Here is a 21884-nt window from a genome sequence, read left to right as displayed (position 1 = left end):
ACACTGGCCATTTAGATTTTCTATTTCACATGAGATAATCTTTCAAAATGTTGTAGCTTGAGCAAAGTAGCTTAATATTCAGGAAATGTCTTGGGTAAAGAGCATTTCAGTTAAATGGAAGATACCTAGGTTTCATAGATTTAAATGAAGGTTGTATATGTATTGATTTATGAGACAGTAAAAGGTGACTGTAACACGATGTACTGCCATAGTAATCACTCTTAGCAGAATCTCTTACATGAATTTTCTTGGTGCCAGCAGAGCTTAAACTTCCCTTCCCCACATCTGCCCCCTATGCCTGGCATTTAATTTTGAAATAAAAAACAGAATTTGTTGTGTCTGTATATTCTAAGAGTTTGAAGATGGGATGTGGGAGGAGTTAGCAGGTATTCAAATTAGACTCTGCCAGATGCTCTGCAAGTTTCTGGTTGCCCCAAGACCTATTGGGAAGGTGGAATAATCAATTGCTTGTCTCCCATCTCTGGAAGCACAACATTTCTAGATTTTGTGCGAGTCTAGCTTTTGGAGGGCCCCTCTACCACAGTGCTACCTTTTGTTTGATTGCCAGGCAGCAAGCCAATGAACAAGCAGGCAGCGGCATCTACCAATACTTTTTGTTTATTGCTTCACCATTGTCAGGACCAGAATGAAAGGCAGCAAACTAGTAGGTTGCAATGGTGAAAGAAGAATAGCAGGTCTGGGGGCTCTGGTCAATGTGTAGCATGGGTGTGAGCCCTCAGCGCCAGCCCAGTTACTTGATGCTGGCCTGGACTTAAGGTGGTGCTTAACCTGGGCAGACTGGCTCTTACTGGAAATGAGAATTGAGCATCCCACAAAGCTCTGGCCTTTTTACACATGATCATGGGATGGTGGGGCCTGAGGCTGCTGAGGTGTTGTTGGGGAGGGAGTGGTTGCTCTTGTTGCTGCTGGAGTTTTTCGCTTTTTTTGTATCTTTTGCTGTGATTTATGTGGAAATTGTTCAGTTTGGTTTTGTATTTTGTATTTACTACTGATGGCTACTTTAGTTATTTTGTAGTTATGTGTTTTTTCATTATGTAAGCTGCCTTGAGCATGGCTTGAACTGTTGAAAGGCGGCATAAAAATAAATTTATGTAATGTATGTTAACTGATGCTGGATTGCTACATCTAGTCCAAATTTACCATCTAATCTGATGAAGAGCTCTGGAGAACTTGAAAGTTTATAGTATTATATTTCACCATATTTTCTGTATATCATTTTGTATGAAACATATACAATCTAAGCTAAAACGCCTGTGACTTTTAGCATAATAAAATAGTGAATCTGGTTATTTTTGTATAGAAAGTAAAGCACAACAGCATCACAGGACATCACATATTTAGTGTATGGGTTGCTGAAAGTAGTACACAGACTTCAGTGCGTCTTCACACTTGTTTATTTAGGATCATAGCTGGTGACGTGTACAACTGGCTTCCCTTGTTTAAATTAAGATGTTTCTAAACTGATTTAGTGATGTTCTGGCAAGTTTATACACAGATGAGTCATAAGACTATTCACTGTTAGAGATGCTGCATAATCATAGGATAATTAAAAGGGACATGTGAAGCACTCATATAGACAAATATATACATATATATATTTGGAGGCAATCAACAACTTCTGCATGCGATATAATGTTTATAACAAGTGGGATTATAGGAATATAAACAGGAAGGTCATCAAAAGTCCTCTACAATTCTCATCTAGAAAAGTCTCTTTCCCCAATTTTGATTTTGCAGAATGTGCTGCTCTGCCTACAGGCCTATCTTTTCTCTTCACTCCCGCAAAAATGCTGCAAACTATTGCAATATTGTTTCTGTGCAAGGACAGAGTGAAGCATAGGGATTGGTTTGCACACCTGTGATTTGTGAACTAGTTCACACTGACAGCAAGTAAAGGTGCAACTTATTTGTACACACATTCCTTCTTTGAGACTCCTATGCACCTGTTGACGGTAGGAAAGCAATTTGCTGTGAATTAGTCCTCCAAGCAATTACTTCTACTGCGAGGGCAAACCTGTTTCCACAATTGCCCTCTTTTTTTTTTTACAGGGCACTCCCATTGGGGGAATAGATTAAATTCACACAGAGAGGATATATTTCTGGTTTTTTGTGTGTGTGTGTGCATTTGGCTGTCTCAGCAGGCTGCAATTAATCTTTCCTTCTGAAAAGTAATGCATTGTCATGATACTACAAGTGCATGTTCCCTTCCACATGATTGCCATGATTGCTATACAGTAGTGCCTACACCCACTTCAATAGTCAGGTGGGGTTTTTTGAAAATATTTTTTTCAATAGTCAGGTGTTTTCACAAAGGATAACTGGGGGGAGGGGATAGTATTCTTTCAAATTATGTACCTACTAAGTGGAATTTGATAACTATGGCTAAAATATGTTACAACTTTTGCAACATGCGAATGGATAGTTTATAGACATATATTGTGCATGGCATTTGGAATGCATTTATAAAAAATATAGCAGCTTATAAATAAAGATATATTATTAGAATATTGCACTTATATACCTTTGTATTAGACAAGTATGCACAGAACTGTAGTGCTTTTTCTTTCTTCTTTTGTGTTTTTATGCACTTTTTGTTTCCTTTTTATTTTTTCACTTTATTTTGTTTAAATATTTTCGATAAAAATAAATATAAATCACACTCAAAAAGAACGCACAAACGTCACCAAGATAAAACTTTGCCACACTAAGTTCAGATACCTAGGGGTACAACTAACCAGAAACCTCAATAAATTATACTTCCAAAACTCCAACCCCTTGTGACAACAAATTAACAAAGACCTAAAGAGATGTAACAACATGAACTTCACTCTCTCAGACAAAATAGCCATGATCAAAATGATCACGCTCCCAAAACTAACCTACCTATTCCAAACCCTCCCAATCTTGATTCCCCCAACCCAGCTCCATAAATGGCAGAAAAAACTACACTTATATATATCTTCTCACACAAAAAACCAAGAATAAGCCCCAAATACCTGCACCTCCCCTCCTCAGAGGGAGGATGGAGAATCCCCAACATAGAAGCATATTACATATTACAAGTATGCCACATAATCCCATATATACTAGAAGATGAGACAAAACAATGGATACACCTAGAAAGGGACACAATTGAAAATACCTGCACTGCAGCATACCCATTCCTCCCAAACAAACTAAGGAAAATTCCCACAACACTTAACAGGTACACACAGACCATGCTTAAAGCATGGAAAGCAGAAATAGGCAACCCTATCCCCACTAATTCTCCTGGCATACCATCCATTATTCCACCACTCAGCACAAAACATCCAGATAAAAACCTGGCAAACCAAAGGCCTATATCGCCTAACAGATTTCTATAAAAATAACAAACCCTTATCAACACAAGAAATACAAGACAAACTAGAAGACACCCAAATGCCCTGGTTAACTCATCACCAATTACATGCCCTTTTAAACAATCCAGTAGTAGAATCAGCAGCAACTAGGCCCCTGACAGCCTTCTGTCCCTTCCCCCACCACCTGCAAAAACCAGCCAAGAGCCACGCGCTCTTTAAAGGGAGCGCAGCTCTTGCAGGCTTTTCTACGAGGTGGGAGAAGGACAGCCTGTCATTGACGGGCTGCGCTTCTCCTTCCTCGGGATAAAGCCCGCAAGAGCCGCGCTCCCTATAAAGAGCGCACGGAGCGTGTTTGCGGCTCTTGGGGGCTTTTACCTGAGGAGGGAGAAGGGACTGACGGGCCGCGTCAGTCCGTTCTCCCTCCTCGGGGAAAAGCCCCCAAGAGCCGCACACACGCTAGGCACGGCTCTTTAAAGAGTGCGCGGCTCTTGCTGGCTTTTGCGGGAGGTGGGGGATTTCCTCCACCTTCCACAAAAGCCAGCCAAGAGCCTCACACTCTTTAAAGGGAGTGCGGCTTTTGGGGGCTTTTCTGGGAGGTGGGGGGGGAATACATTAAGTAAATAAATAAATAAATTTTAAAAACACCACAATATTGCATTTCATCCTCATAAACCCAATAGTTTAACAGTAGTGTATGTGTGAATGCATGCTTGTTATATCTGTGGCCCAGGGGAGCGGGGAGAGAAGCAACTAGGCAACCAAAAGATGCATCTGGAAATTTTATATTTGCACAATAAGGATATCATTCTGGACAGTTCAGTGAATTTTCTGTGTTCTTCCACTAAAGTAAGTTTTTTGTGATTAGCAGTTTAAACACAGCTGATAAGTTGCCAAGTGAAACATAAATAATAGTTCTTGAGAAACTCTGATTTAACAGCCCAGATTCACGATGCATCGTTTTAGATGACATAAAGAAACATTTTTGCCAAGAGAGCTGCAGCATGTCTAATACCAAAAGAAATTCTTGGCATTTAACATGTGTCACTTGTGTTGTGCATGTCACTGTGGTTGTAGATGTTGCAAAACAGCTCATAACTTTTTTCTCTGACAGCCAAACTCTTGTTACAATACTCTTTTATTTTGTGGGATCAGATCTATGAAGACCATTTTTACCCACTGACGGGGAAAACCTCAGCTCTTTAATTGTGGGAGCTTACCCTTTATTGAAATATAGCTGTATCAGCTCATGCTAGTCTTGATATTGTTTGTGCATGAAGCTCCTATTTGTGGAGGTGCAGCAGTGGAGTTAATAATAATAATAATAATAATAATAATAATAATAATAATAATAATATCTTTATTGTCATTGCCCCCTCTCGGGGACAACGAAATTACTTGGCTGCTCCATCCACCCAGGTAGGGCACTCCACACAAAATCAAAACAACTATAAAAACACTAATTAAAACAATACAATATAATACAGCAAGGAAGATTAGATGACTTTCAAAGTCCAGGCTTCCCATTCAGGGCTGAGATCGCCCTGGAGAAGAAGCTGTTCTTAAGACGGCTCGTTCTTGTCTTCATCGTCCTGTATCTCCGTCCCGACGGCAGGAGCTCGAAGAGACAGTGACCAGGATGCGATGGATCTTTTACTATGTCCAGTGCCTTCCTATGGCACCTTGTGGCATAAATCTGCTCTAAGGTGGAGAGTGGGCAGCCAACAATGCTCTCTGCTGCCTTAACAACTCTGCACAACCCCATCCTGTCCTGGGTAGTACAGCTTCCGTACCACACACATAAGCCATAAGTGAGCACGCTCTCAATGGCACAGTGATAGAAGGCAAGCAGCAGTTTCTGCGGAAGATGGTTTTTCCTTAGAATTCTCAAAAAGTACAGTCTCTGCTGCGCCTTCTTCACAAGCCCCCTTGTGTTGACACTCCAGGACAGATCCTCTTGTAATTCAATGCCCAAAAATCTGAACGTTGTTACCCTCTCCACACAGACCCCATCAATCAAAAGTGGCTGGACATTGCTCTTCTGTCTCCTGAAGTCCACCACAAGCTCCTTTGTCTTCCTTGTATTTATGAGCAAGTTGTTAGCTCTGCACCACTCTGTCAGCCGCTCCACCTCATCTCTATAGTCCGTTTCACCCTCCCTTTCAGAGATGAGCCCAATCACGGTTGTGTCATCTGCAAATTTGACAACCCTATTACTAGGGTGAGCAGCAACACAATCGTACGTGTAGAGAATATAAAGGAGCGGACTGAGTACGCATCCCTGTGGTGTTCCTGTGTTAGTCTTAAGCATACTAGAGGTATAAGGGCCCAACCGAACCCTCTGGGGGTGGTCTGACAAAAAGTCCAATATCCACCCACAAAGTGATAACAGAAGCCCCAGATCTTCCAGTTTAGACATCAGACGTTGTGGTAGAATGGTATTAAATGCCGAGCTGAAATCTAAAAAAAGCAGTCTGGCATAACCCCCCCGCTGCTCCAAATGTGCAAGAACGGCATGGAGGGCAATCGCCACAGCGTCCTCTGTCGATCTTTTCGTTTTATAAGCAAATTGGAATGTGTCCAGTCCCTCTGGTAGGCAGGCAATGACATAATTTCGTACCAGCTTTTCAAAGCACTTCATGATTATAGGTGTGAGTGCTACTGGACGAAAGTCATTCAGATCTTCCGGGTTAGATTTTTTTGCTATTGGAATGATAGTAGAGGACTTTAGGCAGGATGGAACAATAGCCTGGGCTAGGGATCGATTTAAGATCCCAGTGAAAACTCCTGCTAGTTGATCTGCACAGTCTCTCAATACCCTTCCAGCTACCCCATTGAATATAACAGTCAGTGTCCCAGAGGAAACCATTCACTGGTTTGCCATTGGTTTTTGCTAAACTGGGTTAATAATACACTGTCTTTAATTACTTAAATCTGTCAGCTGTATCTTATGATATATGCACTAAATGTCTGTGGTGTAACTACCGATTCACTTTTGCTTCACTAATGCTGGTCACATTATGGTCTTGCTGTTTTACTAAGTCTATCACTTACTGCCTTCTCACACCAGGGCTGGCTCTGGTAAACTGAAAAGGGCAGGTCACCCCCCTCAGAAGCATTGTGGCAGATGATAGGATTTGGTGGGGAAAGTTTTTACATTGCTTTTTAATTGCTGACCTAACTTAACAGGTTTACAGCTGACACTCTGCATCCACTGTAGCTACAAATATTTTTTAGCTAATTTATACCTAATTTATACCTTCACCACTTTTTAAAAAATGCTCTTTTCTGCCACCATCTCAGTCACCCATGGCTCTGTCCAAATCCATTATAGCAAGGTTATTAGAGATACTTTTCAGTCCTGTGATTTTGGGGAAACATCTTCTCAGGTACCGGTATTTACCAACATTTTGCCGTTTTCTCTGATGCTAAACTTCTACTTTAAGCAGTGTGTGTGTGAGATTGTGTGTGTATATATATCACATCAGAGCAGCCAAACAATGTGGAAGCCGAAACATTCTGTTATAAGAATTCATTATCTTAGGTTTTGTTAGTCACAGAAATAAACATACAGCTTTAATGATTAACTTCATCCTACCAGAATCCAGAGTGAACGTGTCTGAAGTGCTGTTTGATGCTTTATAAGCAATCTCTGTGTGTGTGTGTGTGTGTAGAATTTACCGACAGAGAGATATAGCTGTATAACACAGCCTCTTCACTAAATGGCAGCAACAAAAATGCTACATCATCTGAGGCTCTTGCCTGTCATCCACTGAGGTATATGTATGCCATGCTTCATTCATAGATCTCAGGGTGGTTCACAACATAAATATTCAATCTAAATTATTTTGGAAGTCAATTATGCAAGCTTTGCAAGTAACGAAAATCATTTTAAGTACAAAAGTTAAATGCTTTCATGACCTACATGTTTTCTAACTTTACTATGAAGTTTCTAAGGAACTTAAAAACCATTAGATGATTGTTTCTGCCAGATACCTCGGTACAAAGAAGTTCTACTACGAAACATTTGCCCGCCTGTAAAGGATTTGGCAAAATATTTGCATATGATTTCTTAAGTGATACTGGTCCTGCTGATCCTTGTGCTTATTTTCCTTTCAGCTAAATTAATTTCAGGAATATTTTTTCTGTCGTTTAATTCAGGTCTTGGACAGAATCAAGTATCTGATACATGCTATTTTATTGCTGGTGTTGTTTTGAGCAGTGAATTGTTTGACTGTTGCCAATGTTTTTCTTGGCATCACCTAACCTCCTGTGGACACCAGTAGCTAGGGAATGTATAGTGATTAACCAGCAGCAGCATATGAACTGGTCTTTGTTTGAATCTGGAGAGCAATTTGGCGTTGCAGTTTGTCCAAAGAGCTACAGCTTGCATGCTATAATAATTTGCCTTTGTCTTTTAAATTTTTTTCTTTATCTTTTGTTCATGAATAAATAATAAAGAGACTTCAAAGAAAAACTGGAGCACAAACGAGCAAGGATGATCATGTCTATTGGTATACTGTGGTTACATAATATGTTCAGGGTTTCTGAAAAACGACACTGCTCCATGTATTTATATACGTCTGTGGTGTAAGTTATTATTGCAAATGATTCATATTTCATTTATGCCTCAACAATATAAACTCGCTTGGCCCTCTCCAACAGCACATCAGTCTCCCAAACTCCTATGCTTGCTTCCCCAGAAAAGTTGCTTTTAGCACACCCATGCCTGCTGTTAATTTCTCTAGCAGCTGGAAGTCCCAGTCAGAGATTAGTGGTCCAGCAACATAAATCAGTGATGCCTTAGGAAGTTGATGTTTATGAACCATTATATGAACTTATCTCATCTGCATCTCCCAGAGTAATGTGTGAATCAGAACTTAATTACAAGCTAACTTTTACAGCTCCAGAATGTTCCAGTAGAGTTCTCAGCTAAAACAAAACAAAAAAATGCACTAAAATGCATACCCGTATTTCACTGCATCCTGTCACCAGCGTGCAATACTTGCACACACACCCTTTCTCGGACCGCAAAAGTGGTCCCAGAGCATTCCCTGTGTGTCATAGGGTAACTTCTGAGGCTCCACTAGGCCTCAGGCCCATTACTTTCCTCCTCCAGCCACTGCCACCCCTGCTCCCCTCATACCTTGCCATCTTGGCCATGAGCTCCTAGGCTGAGCGCAGTGGGGTGGAACGTTTCTCCCCTTCCTCCAGCTGCTCCTTTTTTTTATCGCTGTTTCAGCGGGAACTGATGCCAGGGATGGTTGGGCCACGTGGGCTAAGGGGAGATGCAGCGAGCATTGACAGGCCTGGCTGCAGGTGCTGCCGTTGCTGCTCATTTGCTGTTCCCACAGCATTCCTTACCGGAACTTCCTTTCCAAATTTGAATGGCTGTTCTGCTCCTGTAATGCAAAGTATAGTCATACCTCTTGTTACGTTTGGTTCAGGTTGAGCGTTTTCAGGTTGCGTCCCATGGCGACCCAGAAAGGGTTACTTCCGGATTTCACCACTTGTGCATGCGCAGACGCACAAAATGTCATCACGCACATGCGCAGAAGCGGCGAACCGCGACCCGTGCACGCGCAGATGCCAGACAACAAGTGGTATTCAGTGATAGTCCTATTCAGAGAAGAATTACGACAAATAACTAAGGTCCATTAATTTCACTGGGTCTATTCTGAGTAAAAGTTAGTTGAATACAAACTGCATGCAATGTACACTTTCGGTGAAGAGATACTTTTGTGGGAGACTTTGCATCAGGACTTCCCAGAAACCACCAGCAACTACCACATGGTCCAGCCTAGGTCCTTGAATTCACAAATTAAAAAGTGCTGCCAATATCTCAAAGACCGGGCATCCTTATCAGCAGATAAAAGAGTTAGATTCCACATTAGTAGAATCTGAACAAATATCTCCTTGTCAACCAAGTCCAACTCTTTAACCGCTTCTGTCATAAATAGCTTCCCATGTTGGCTGGCTGCTGCCATAAATTTGTAAAAACTGGCATATAGTAGACTATAAATCTTAGTAGGAATGCTCTTCTCACTCTATTTGTTAGTGCTCTCCAAGATTTGAATGTTCTTTCCTCTGACATGATCATACCCTTTGCCCTTTCCAGCTGGAGGCTTGGGCTCTTCTAAGGGTGATGGTGGCAATAGTGGCTTGTTCATACCAAGTGTTAGTGCTTGTCATTTTTATCTCCTTCCTGCTCCTTCATCTTGGAACTGCTTTTCAAGTTACAGCAGTCCTCCTCAATATAAGTTTCAAAATTTATTGTTAAAACTATTCCTCCTTCTTTTCCATAGCTCCTTTGCCCCCAAGGTTACCCAGGAACTTTTACTGTAATGATAAATGTGTTCATCGGACTCTGCCAGTTTCAGTTTCTCTGTCTACCCTCTCCTTTGTGTGTCGTGGACACTTTTTGGGCAGGTTTTATTTGCAATTTTGCATTTTTACCCCTCCAGGTGCACTACTGGTACATGAAGAATAAATAGGTATAGAAACAAATGCACAGCTGCAGGTGTTGCACAGAATATAGGATTGGGATTGAATTATCCAGGATTGTGATGGTCAGGAAATCAATGCTCAGCATGAGGTCTACCATTAAAAAAATAATCTGGGCAGTGCAATGAACACCTAATTTGGCTTGTATGGGAAAACAGATGAGGCATAAGAAATAGTATGGAGGGGAGTGTCCGAATTTACATTTGGCACAAGTCTGCTTTTTGTATGCAGCACAGTCCTATAAATGTTGCATGCTTTATGTCAGTAATGAGGCTGCCAACCTTGGCACGTGCATTCAAGTTGTTAAATAGCATAATGATGTTTGGAAAGCAAACATTTGGCAAATGTTTGGTTGATATGTGGGTGAACACTTTTGCCAAACAGCCCCCCCCCCCCGTTTCACAATATAGCTGTCTAGAGAGAGTGAGATGTGCATTTGGTTTGAAAATATATGAGTAATTATTAAGGCTTTGCATATTTTTCAAGAAACTTGGAAGTTTTATGCTTGCTAAAGTCTGCGCCAAGTTTTTTTTTTAATGTTATGCATTTTATACTTCTCTGATTTCTCTCTATATTTTACTTCAGAAGACAACTTTTTCTACATTAAAATATCAGGAATTAAAATATATTGTTATGATGCATGAAAAAGTTTTTGTCACCGCCCCAGTACTATATTATGTGTGGTGGTGGTATGGCTTTTTTTGCAAGGGAGAGGGGGGAGCATTTGCTTGTTCTTGTGCCCATGTTTTGGGACTGTCTTGCAGACAAATGCAGAGCACAATGTAGTTAGGTGGTGGATCCTTACTTTCTTATTTCACCCAATGAATTGTGTTCAAAATGTAACCCAACAACAACAAGGTGTGGGGTATGCATGGGGAGAGGATGGGCCAAATCCTTTTGCGTTAGTGTTAATCCTTGTGCTAGCACAACCAGAGTAGCACCCAAGATTCCTGTTGTCCTACATCTACCTTCTGCTTCCCCCACACATCCCTCTGCAATAGCATCCACTGATGCCAGAGTGTCATCGCACTGGCAACACATTTTTTTTTCCTGCTGATGAAGCACTGTGCTTCATTGGCACAGGGAATGTAACTTGAGCATAAGATTGCAAATGGCTGTAACTCTGGAAAGATACGTGCATGAACCCTGAGTGCAGCTTGAGGCATCTTTGAAGATTCTGCTGAAGCCATTCATATAGCTGGAGGGGAATGCAGCCTGCCAATTCAGCAGCGTGAGTGACTGTAACATGAAGTCCAGAAGCATCTCCAGCTACATGTACAATTCTACCCTGGGTGCACGCACTGGAATTGCAAATGAATTAGAAGAAGAGTAATTACAGCTGAAGACAAAGGAGTCTTTTTTCTCTCTCTCTCTCTCTCCTCTTTTGTAGATATAAATATGTCTAGCTCAACAATCTTAGGAATATGTTAATGATGTTAATTGAACCCAAGTGAACAAACAGCTTTATACTATATGATGAACAGTTATAGTATCCAGTTCTTAATACAATTATTAAAATATCCACATTGCCTAGAGCAGTGTTTCTTAAACAGTGTACAGTGGTACCTCGGGTTAAGTACTTAATTCATTCTGGAGGTCTGTTCTGAACCTGAAACTGTTCTTAACCTGAAGCACCACTTAAGCTAATGGGGCCTCCTGCTGCCGCCGTGCCGCCAGAGCATGATTTCTGTTCTCATCCTGAAGCAAAGTTCTTAACCCGAGGTACTATTTTTGGGTTAGCGGGGTCTGTAACCTGAAGCGTATGTAACCCGAGGTACCACTGTACTGGGATCTGCTAGTGGACCTTGGACCATTTTCAGTGCCACAGCCTGCCCAGTGCTTCCTTACTTGCCTACGCCTCTCTACTCTAGCCAGGCCACAGCATTTTAGTCGGACCAGTTACCAGTAACAGCAGCGCCTTGCATGCCGAGTGAAGGTGACTGAGAGACAGAAAACTTTATGAATGGGGGAGAGAAGGAAAGCGGGTCTCATATGGGGAAGGAGATGTTGGAAGGAAATGGGAACATAAGATAGAAAATTACTATTTATTTATGTATTATATATAAACTAGGAATAAAAATCAGGGGGAAAGGATATCCTTGTTTTGCCCTGCTTTGTCCAAGAAGCCTCCTCACTCCCCAAGCAGTGAGGTGTGCAGGATGGCAGCGGAAGCAGCCTGATCAGTTGGCAGGGGTAGATGAACAGTGAGTGGCGAGCCCGGCATTTTGTCATGTGATTTTAGTTTCAAGATGGCATTGGTGTCTGGGTTGGCGATTGAGGTGGTGAGTTCGCCACCATTTTCCCTAGAAAAAAGCACTGAGGAAAGGTATAGGATGAAGAAGGGAATGTAAATGGAAGAGAGATGAAAGACACTGGTGGTTGGGGGAGGGAGATAAAGTACAAGTATAAAAGGCGTAGGGAACTTTAAGAGAACTCTGAGGCAAAGAATTTAGAAATTTCCAAAGATAAATTAGATATCAGTAGAAAATGAACTGATTCTGATTTGTAGCTCAAAGGGACAGGGGTGTGTCTGTGTGATGTATGGATTTTTGCCTAAATCAGTCTAAAACAACCTGTGGGCCAATCTCCCCCTCCAGGTCTCCCATGAGGCCCACTTGTCAATCAGCTGATATCCCATATGACATCAGCCAATGGACAGAAGCACAGGGTTCAAGGAACTTTCATACATGCCACCTCTTCTGTTTGAGCATCAAAAAGGAGCATTGGGGGATGCTTGAAAGCAAGAAGGTGCCCATTGCAAATACTGGCTACTTGCATGCAGGCAATGTTTTCAAAATACAACTTTTTTCTTTTTCTCCCATTCCAATTGGAGAGTGGAGGGATTGGATGGGATGGAGAAGCTGCCCTTCAAAAGCACTGCCTGCATGCTGGACTTCTCCCTTTTGTGCAGTTTTCATACACCCCCTTGACAAAGTAGGCTCCTGGGGGAGGGGAAATAAGAGTCTAGCCTGCCATCCGGAAAAGATTCCCCACCTTACTCTGAAATCCACTTTGTAATAAATGATTTGAAACTAAGAGCTAATCAGAAAAGGCCATAGAACAGATGTAGCGTGTGTGTGTGTGCGCACACATACACACACAAGAGCACTTAGATGCACATGCATAAATCTGATTTCTACAATAATTTAAACTTTTTAAGAAAGAATTTCCTTTTACAGATTGTGTGGACCTGACCCTTACCGTAAAGGTTTATTCTGTCTAACTGTAGTCATTGACAGTAAATCAAACCACATACAGTATGTCAGCTGCTGCAAGAGCAAAATTTATGCTCTGTTACTTATTGAAGAACGTGTGAGGCATCGCCCAAGATCATAAAGATAACATTCTCATTTAATTCAAGTACTGAATTGCAAAGAATACCACAGTATCTTGCAATAAATTTCCCAAGCCCTCCAGGTAGTTTGGGATGAGATCTGCACCTAGTCAGTATTTAACTGTTCGTTGTGACAGAAGTTATACAGAGAAGGTTCAGTGGCCTGGTCAAATAAAATGCTTCTGAAGACTAAAACAACATTCTGAGGCCATATCTGAAATGGATTTGTTCTCTTTGAAGAGCAATTTTATAGGTAAAGAAAGTGAAATCTCATGTACCGCATAACTTTACATTGTACCTTCCCATATTTATCTCCCCCCACCCCCATTTTACAAAGCATGTGCTGAATTGACCAACTATGATTTGTAATTGGTTGGCAAATAAGAACATGGAGCCTTGGTATAAAACTGATTTTCACACTTAAGGTTGTATCCAGACTAAGCTAGTCACACTTGCTCCCGTTTAAATCAGCAGGGACCAAAATGTAGCTAACTTGCTCTTCCTCACCCTTGTGGTTTCTGTAAACTATGGCTTGGTGTGACATCTGAACTGACAAACAGCAGTATCTATTTCCCAATGCAAGGCAAATAACAACTTAGAGGGAAGTTGGAGAAGGGTATTCGCACAGTGCTTGACAATACGGCCCTCTCCTACATAAATCCCCATGTTCATCCTTTCTCCCCAGCTGGTCCCCCCACCCCACCCCTCCACTCCCTCCACAATATGTTTCTGTTGTGCAGGCAGAGCTCTAATCTCCCTTTAGGTGGTTTTCCTTCTCTTTAGAAGGTGTGGGGGTTTTGTTTGTTTTTTTGCTGCAGCTCTTAAAAGCATAGTGGTGGGGAACCTCCATCGCATGGGCCAATCTTACTTGTAGCATCAGCAGCACACCTCTTATTCCACTGGTTTCTGACTGCCATGCTGGTTTCTTCACAATGTGCCAGTCTCTGTGGAGAGGAAAACAAGGTGGGCAGTTAGAAGCCTGTATAACGAAACTTCTGCTTCTGCTGTTGCTGCCATTTCACAGCAAAAAACTTTTTGAAAGAAAGGTTCCTGGTGATTGTTAAGAACTCTGCTGCCCCCTTATGAGGTAGTGAGGGCAGGTAGCATCAGGCATCAGTGGCGGCACTGAAAATAGTGTTGGCTCCAACCACCTGGCTCTTTTCTCAGCTTTACCCAGCAATGAGAGGGTAAACCAGGTGACCAGAGTTGCCACCATATAAATTTCCAAACAATACTGCCTGACCCTGACATAGAATCACCCAACAATGCCACGTCAGTGCCCAGCCAGAGGCATTCTGGGGGAATTAAGATGATGGTGACTCCTCTTATTTCCTTCAGTGTGGCACATTAAAAATAAATAAATTGAAGAAATACCAGGGTCAGCTACGGTTGGCTGTCTCAGGTATTTGGAACTTTATATTTGCCCTACATATACTGGTTCTGTGCCTGATCAAATAAAAGCATGGCAAAGTGGTTTGGGAATATTATCCAGGATTTGTGGAGGGAGGGGTGAGGAGAGTGGACAATGGTTTGCAAGTTTGTTGGGAACACATTTTATTTCATCTCGCAAGTGAAGATTAGTGCAAACAGTGTTGGCTCATTTTAGATTCTTGGGATTATTGGTACCATTTCTGGTTTCTTTTTTATGTGACTTCTAAATTGGGAAATCATGGTTAGGACTCATGGCCAAATCATGGTTTTCAGACTCTCTTCAAACTGTGGTTTCAATTATAGTTTGGAAAAATGAAATGTGACATCTGCACTAGTGAACCAGGTGTCCATAGGTATTGTGACAGCATTTGTAGGGCTACAAAGGCTGGAAATTATCTCTGAAGTTAGACATTGCTACAAGCCAATATCACTTGTGTTACACTTTGATTACATTACTGTGAACTCAGAAGTGGTGGGGTGCACCTGTGAGAGTAAGCAAGGTAGTATGTGCACCACAGCCTTCTCCACTACATATTCCATGGGAAGAAACAAAGCCCTGCTAGTTCAGGTACAAAATCATGAAGAATAATGCAAAAACGTATCAGGAGTTTCCTTATGTTGAAATGTTCAGCTAGGTTTGAGTAATGGAATAAGAACTAACATGCATTTCCCCCCTCTTTTAATTCTATACAGTGTCAAAGGGGCAGATGCTGGCAATGGGATCCGAATTTTTGTTCCTGATATTGGTATGTTCATTGCCAGCCTTACCATATGGCTTGTCTGCAGAAACATTGTTCAAAAAGCAGCGCAAGAGGATGCAGGACAGTATAACACACAGTTTGAAAATGAAGACATGGTATGTTTGTATATTCTCTATCCTATATTTTAAAATACCTCTTTTTCTTGGAGTGCAATTAAATTAGAATTAAATAAAAGTTTTTCAAAACACTGATTCCCCAAGAAAACCCAAGGGACAAAGTATATAGTGTATTGGTAGAGGACTTGCTAGCATCACCAATGGATCAGGTTGCCATGATGTGAAATATCTAACCTAAAGAGTTGCTTTGGTCAATTTATACTTATTTAGCTAGATAGTCCAGTGATCTTACTCTGTATCAGGCAGCTTCTCATATTCCCGTGGTCCACATTGCCAGGCATTCATCTCCACCTGGTGCAAGGGTGGATAAGGGACACATGAAGAGCAGGAGAGTATGCTATGTAGTCAATGACACTCTTAGTTGAGGACATAACATTTTATCCCTAAGGTTTTTGAGAGATGGATGATGAGACCAGCTTGCAACCTAATCATTGGAGCCTTTAAAGTTTGAAAAGGTCAAAAATTACGTTATAGGAAGCATAAGTTGTGGTGTGGCAATGTGCGTTAAGTATAATTAATTGGAAAATACTGCCTAAAATAGGAGAGATTGTGGTTTTAAGTAGGATCTTTTATTTCTAAAGTAGCTCAAAGCAATCTGCAGTGCAGCTGGCTGTACCAGGATTCATGTGGTTTTACATGAGATTGTTCATATATAAATGCCTTAAGCATTTATTAAAATGGCAGGGTATTGTTTACTGGAATCATTGCATTTTGACTTAGAATAAAGTTTACCTTTAAAATACTTTTTTGTGTCACAGTGGAGTTTAATTCAGTTTCACATATCCATTTTTAATGGGTAATTTAGGCAGTATTTCAATTTATGGAACTCGGTTCTACTATACTGTGGCATTTCAGTGAATGTGGGGAAAGCAGTTGTGTAAATAAAAAGATCTTCACATTCTTCCATAAAACTCCTCACTGTAAGTATTTTTAAACGGGATTACATAAGCATGTTTCCTGGCTCCTGTGCAAACAAATAGCCCATAAAATGGAGCTTAAGGGGGCAGTCGCTAGCCTCATCCCTTCTGTGTGTGCTGCAGCTGTGCTCGCTATGAGAAGCTCTTACGCAGTTGAGGAAATGGCATGAGCTGGTCATGTTGCATGCAGGTTAGCTGCCTTATGCCTGGTCCAACAACCTGTTATCTCATGGCAGAAACTCAGCTGGACTCCTAAAACATACGCAGTTATAATGCAGGCACAGAAAACCTTCCAGCCATGGCCCAATTAGCTCTGCTAGAGGTCTCTGCTTTTCTCCACAACAGCCACCAGCCCAAGAAGCTGAATTTAAGGTGGAATGTAGTATGCTTAACTCTTTATATCTCTGTGGGATGAGAGTATCATAGGAAGGAGAATCATAATAGGTGAAGGGGGACAGGGAAGAAAGGGCCCACAAGATTGTCACAGGTAGCAGAAAGGAGAGCTGGGGAAAGACAATAGGGAGGTCAAGAAGGAAGAGGAAACATAGTGCTAAAGTAGGCCTAGTGCTTTGTATCCACCAAGCCTACTTTAGCAAAGCCCTTTCATTCAATTTTATGAAAACCTATGTATGCTATATTAAAAATTTAATTTTAAAAATCCCAGCCTTTTTTCTTTTGTGTATGTTTGGAATTGCAGCCCCGTGACTGATTTAGCACAGCTTGAAAGGTATAAAACTATCAACACAAACACAGTATAATCAGTGAAGTAATTAGGCACATTTACACTTTGTTTTAAAGCAACTGTCCAGTATACATAGAATATCACTACAATTCCCACATTATAATATTTGTTTTAGCTTTAAGGAGGGAAGAGAGTATGGATAAGAGGAAAGAGTGAGACTGGAGTGGCAGGAAGGAAACAAAGAAGTGTGTTGTTAGAGGGGTGAGGGGTGGTGCCAAAGGAAGGCACTGCGTCTCTGTTGTCCAAGGGCTATTGTCCATCATTGGATTCTTCAAGAAAGAGATTTGGGTTTTGGCAAGGCTTTGGGTGAAAAGGCGCTTCCCTTATAGACAGCTATCAATAACCCCTTAGTAGATCTCATAACATAGCTGACAAGACATAATGGTGCTAGTCCCAAGCTCTCTGGTGAATGTTCAGTGGGAATATGTAGGTTTTCATCCCTAGTGCTTCATTGTAACCACAAGGAAAGCATACATTTATCCAGAACACATATGAGCTGGACTAGAGGGAGCGGGGAAATTAGTGGACAGGAGAAATGCAGTCCTGCAACGAGCCAAGGGTGTGTTTTTAATTAGTATTGAATTATAAAGTTTTAAAATTCTACATGATCCTAGGCTGCTATCCAGTTCATTACCACTCTTAAATGGTTGCACATTTAGAGCAAGCTTGTCTGCAGGCCCTTTTTATTAGGGCTTAGACAATTTAAAGCAGGTGAATTCAGCTGGAGAAATGCCCAGACCGCAGGCTCTGTGAAGTACAATGCGATTCAAAAGGTGTAAAAGGTGAAAAAAGCAAGAGAGAGAACATTTAACTTCACAGCTGCAAGCAAGAATTAAGATACTGATTTGGTGCAGATGTAGTATTAACTGTTGAAGGGGTTTTGGAACAAAATTAGCTTTCTTTTACAGCCATATGGATAAATAGCCCAAATTAGTAAGAACCTTGAAATGAAGACAATTAATCGGATAAGATTTCATATCTTTAACTTTCTGTTGATCTTAACCAGTAATATGTGCTTTGTTTTGTATTGCAGTTTTGTTCATTATTGTTTAGTCTTACTTTTTAAGCTTATTCCTTAAAAGTTCTGCTCAGGGCAAAGTAGATATTTTGGCAGCACAACACATTGTCAGGATATGAGTTGCATATTTCCTATAAAGTTAAAGCACAGCATAGATAGGTGGGAGAAGACAGTGAATCTTTCCTTTTCTTGCATGCTTCATCCCAAAATTACTTCTTTTTCTGTTGAGAATTTCATTCTTGTCAAGGGAGACTAGGGGAGCAGACTTATTTATTAGCTGTGCTGAGAAACATCTTCAACTCTTCCTCAACAGTCCCCTAGCAGCAGCAAATCTATCAAGCAGTCCAAACTATTTCCATCTCAGCTGGTCTTACTATGAACTGTAAAGTGACCCTGGACTATAGCAAGTCATGTATATAGGTGTGTTCTTTCCTTATGCTGCTAGATTTTTTTATTCTGCACCTAATTTGGGCTGCCTTCCTGAATCCTTGCTGTTCTCATTGTGATTAGCATAGTGGCCTCATAGATTCCTGGTTTTCTCTTGTTCTGTATACTGTTTATTTCGTTTGGGAGAGGGCTACGTACTCCTCTTTGGTATTGAAACCATCAGTATAGCTCCACTGAATTCCATACATACCATTAAAACTTAAATGCAGTAGAGTGGGCAGTTACCCAATTCTGAAAGACACAGTTGTGTTGTCATCATGTCTAGACTGCTTCTTAGAAAGCGAGCGGTCTGTGAACAGGTCCAGATGTCATCTCAGTTTCACATCTTGGTATAATTGTCACATACTGTATTCCAAATCCAATTGATTGGGTAGTGTTTGAAGAGGCTGAATTAGCCATCTCAAGGTTGTTGGGTTTTTTATCAGCATATTATAGAAGTGTATTGTGACCAGTTTTCCTATAAAAATGGCAACAGTTGATGATTACATGAATAATAATAGCAGCAGCAGCAGCAACAACAACAACAACACAACACATACTGCTTTCTGTTTAACCCAAGTAGTCTGGATCAAATCATCATGTTCTCCAGTAAATGTGTTTGTGTTCACAAGTAAGTGTGAAAGTTGATTCCATATTACCATATAAGATTATGAGGCTTTTTGAAATTACTCCTATTTTATTGCAGGTAACATTCCAAAATATCCACAGGGAATAATCCATTACATTTTACCAGTATATGTGTGTCTAGGGCTGTGCACTGATGGACTCTAGTTTCTCCCCCTTATTTATGGAGGAGCCATGTCCTGAATTTCATCAGAGGGAAAAGAATTTCTCCTAATGGTTTGTTGGGAAAGGAATTCACCATCAGCAGTTTCTTCCCCCCCCCCTAAGGTTTTTTCTCCTGTTGCTGCAAGTGGCAACAGCAGCAGCCGTGCTGACAGACCAGCTGCCATTTTTCATCCTTCACAATGCCTGGGCTGTAGTGTAATTGCAGCGTGGTGGCTGGTTGGGAAGGGAATAACAAAGGCCTCACACACACAAAAATGTGTTAAGATTCTACAAAGTGGCTACCTTCTCCCAGGAAGCTGACTAACTGAAAAATCTCAGAAATCCCCCCCCCCCCCAAGTATATTCCCAGAAGTTTCAACTCAGCTATACATACTCTTGTGCAGAGAAGACGGTGAGGAAGTTCATAGAATACTCTTCGCCACGCACAATAATTTAGGTCAATAATATTTCAAAAAACAAAGATTTGAAAATTGTAGATAGGCACCAATCAAGCTTTGCTGCAAGGAAAGAAGTAAAATACTGAAATGGTTTAATATTGAAATTCTATTCCCACCCCCCAACATATTAATGAGTTTCAAAAGAGTGTAGTTTTTGTTTTGTTTTTTGTTTTCACTTTGCCCTTCAGAAGCTGTTCCACTGAGTAAGGATGTGGAACTGATAAATATTGCATTTAGGTTTGGCATTGATGTATGCCCAGCATCCTATGGTTGCCCTTAATTGATTTGGGTTCTGAAATGAACATGCATTAGAGGCTCCTAATGCAGCATGCTGTTTGGGAGACTGCTCCTTCATTTGTGATTTACAACATTGCTGCTAAATTTGGGAGGAGAGGCGGGAATCAGCAAACAAAGCTGCACATGGAGCTAGTATAAAAGGGCCTTTATGCTGGTTTAGAAATATCATATTCACTTCCATTCCTTATTATTTCAGTACAGTCAAAAAGTGATGTGGGGGGAAACACTGCCATACTTGTGTCAAGCTTCTTTGGTAGTTATTTGGAGAGAGCCAAAGATTCTTTAAATATTCTTCCTCTTTCAAGAGGGAGCTGATTATTCTCCTGCACCCGAAGGACAGTGCTCGTCTGAGTCTGACAGTTTAGAATTAAAAAAAAAACTGTGGATGGAAAAAGAGCAATCTTAATCTCTTTTTATTTAAATGGATGGTTAACCAAAGACAATAGCACACTGCTTTTTAAAGCATTTTCTTTTACCGTATTTTTCTCTCTATTACACGCAGATTTTTTCTCCTAAAAAGGAAGGGGAAATGTCTGTGCGTGTTATGGAGCGAATGTGGGGGGTCCCTGGAGCCGATTAGGGGAGCGCAGGAACAAAAATCAGCAAAAATCAATCGTGCGTTGTGTCCGAGAGGGAAACCTGAAAAGAGGAAGTGGTTGCTTTCCTGCATTCTGCCTCAGGGTCTTACTGCCCACCCTCCTCTGTTTCGTTGCTGTGTTTGCTCAAACGGAACAAAGAGCAGGCAAATCCCCTCCCCTCCAGGCAAGCAGAGGGGAAAGCAGAGGTCTTTCCTTCTAATTCCTCTCCGTGCTCCTCGCAGGCAGCCAGAAAACATGCAGGAGGAGAGAGAAAGCTGGCTTCGGTTTGTGGAAACTTTTGCCTTTCTTTCTTCCCTCCCGTAAAATCCCTCTCCTGCTTTCTTAGCCAGCTGCTTCTCTGCACACCGCTCTCTTGTCCCTTCTGTGTTTTTCCTTCACTCCCCACTTAAAATGTAGTTACAAAGCATGGATCCACATGGATCCTCAGGATCTTTGCATTGGGCCACCCCAAATTCACCATCAGATCACATAGCAGCCTGCCCCCCAAAAATCACACACCCACTGTTGCCTGGGGCTGCAATGGTGCAAAAACGTGGTTAAAAAGCATGGATCCACATGGATCCTCAGGATCTTTGCATTGGGCCACCCCAAATTCACCATCAGATCACATAGCAGCCTGCCCCCCAAAAATCACACACCCACTGTTGCCTGGGGCTGCAATGGTGCAAAAATGTGGTTAAAAAGCATGGATCCACATGGATCCTCAGGATCTTTGCATTGAGCTACCCCAAATTCACCATCAGATCACATGTCTGTGGCCACAGCATGAAGCACAAAAATGATACATCCACTGTTTCATTCAGAATTTTTTTCCTTGTTTTCCTCCTCTAAAAACGATGTGCGTGTTATGGTCAGGTGCGTGTTATAGAGCGAAAAATACGGTACTGACTTTTCTGAAAATGTGAACCATTCGTCTTGATGCCCAGAGCTGTTAAACTGTCTGCTGTTCAAGGCACCGGGCATTCTGTTGAAACACTTGCATGTCAGTCATCACCGTCCTGCAGAATTCTACGCCATGCATACAATTTTCTGTTGAATTCTGCTGCTTTGTAAAACATTGTTATTATATAACAATTTAATAGAAAATGCTGCTTTCTATTAAAACAGTGTATCAATCTGGTGATTTGTTTAAA

The 21884-nt window shown here is 41.3% G+C and overlaps 1 protein-coding gene across 9 annotated transcripts in view; it reads left to right on the top strand.

Moving 5' to 3' along the window:
* Positions 1–21884, top strand: part of PIEZO2 (piezo type mechanosensitive ion channel component 2) — a 203950-nt gene that overhangs the window by 97833 nt on the left and 84233 nt on the right. For all 9 annotated transcript variants that reach the window (XR_013393960.1, XM_077933169.1, XM_077933165.1 and 6 more), the window contains exon 5: positions 15322–15484. Coding sequence is in view for 8 of the 9 variants with exons in the window: in XM_077933169.1 (XP_077789295.1) it covers positions 15322–15484 (163 nt within the window). In the remaining variant the exon portion in view is untranslated. The remainder of the gene's footprint in view (positions 1–15321; positions 15485–21884) is intronic.

This window comes from Podarcis muralis, chromosome 8 (genome assembly GCF_964188315.1).
Source record: "Podarcis muralis chromosome 8, rPodMur119.hap1.1, whole genome shotgun sequence".
NCBI lineage: Eukaryota > Metazoa > Chordata > Lepidosauria > Squamata > Lacertidae > Podarcis > Podarcis muralis.
The sequence above is the reverse complement of the archived record's forward strand: the minus strand, read 5'-3'. Positions and strand labels throughout refer to the sequence as shown.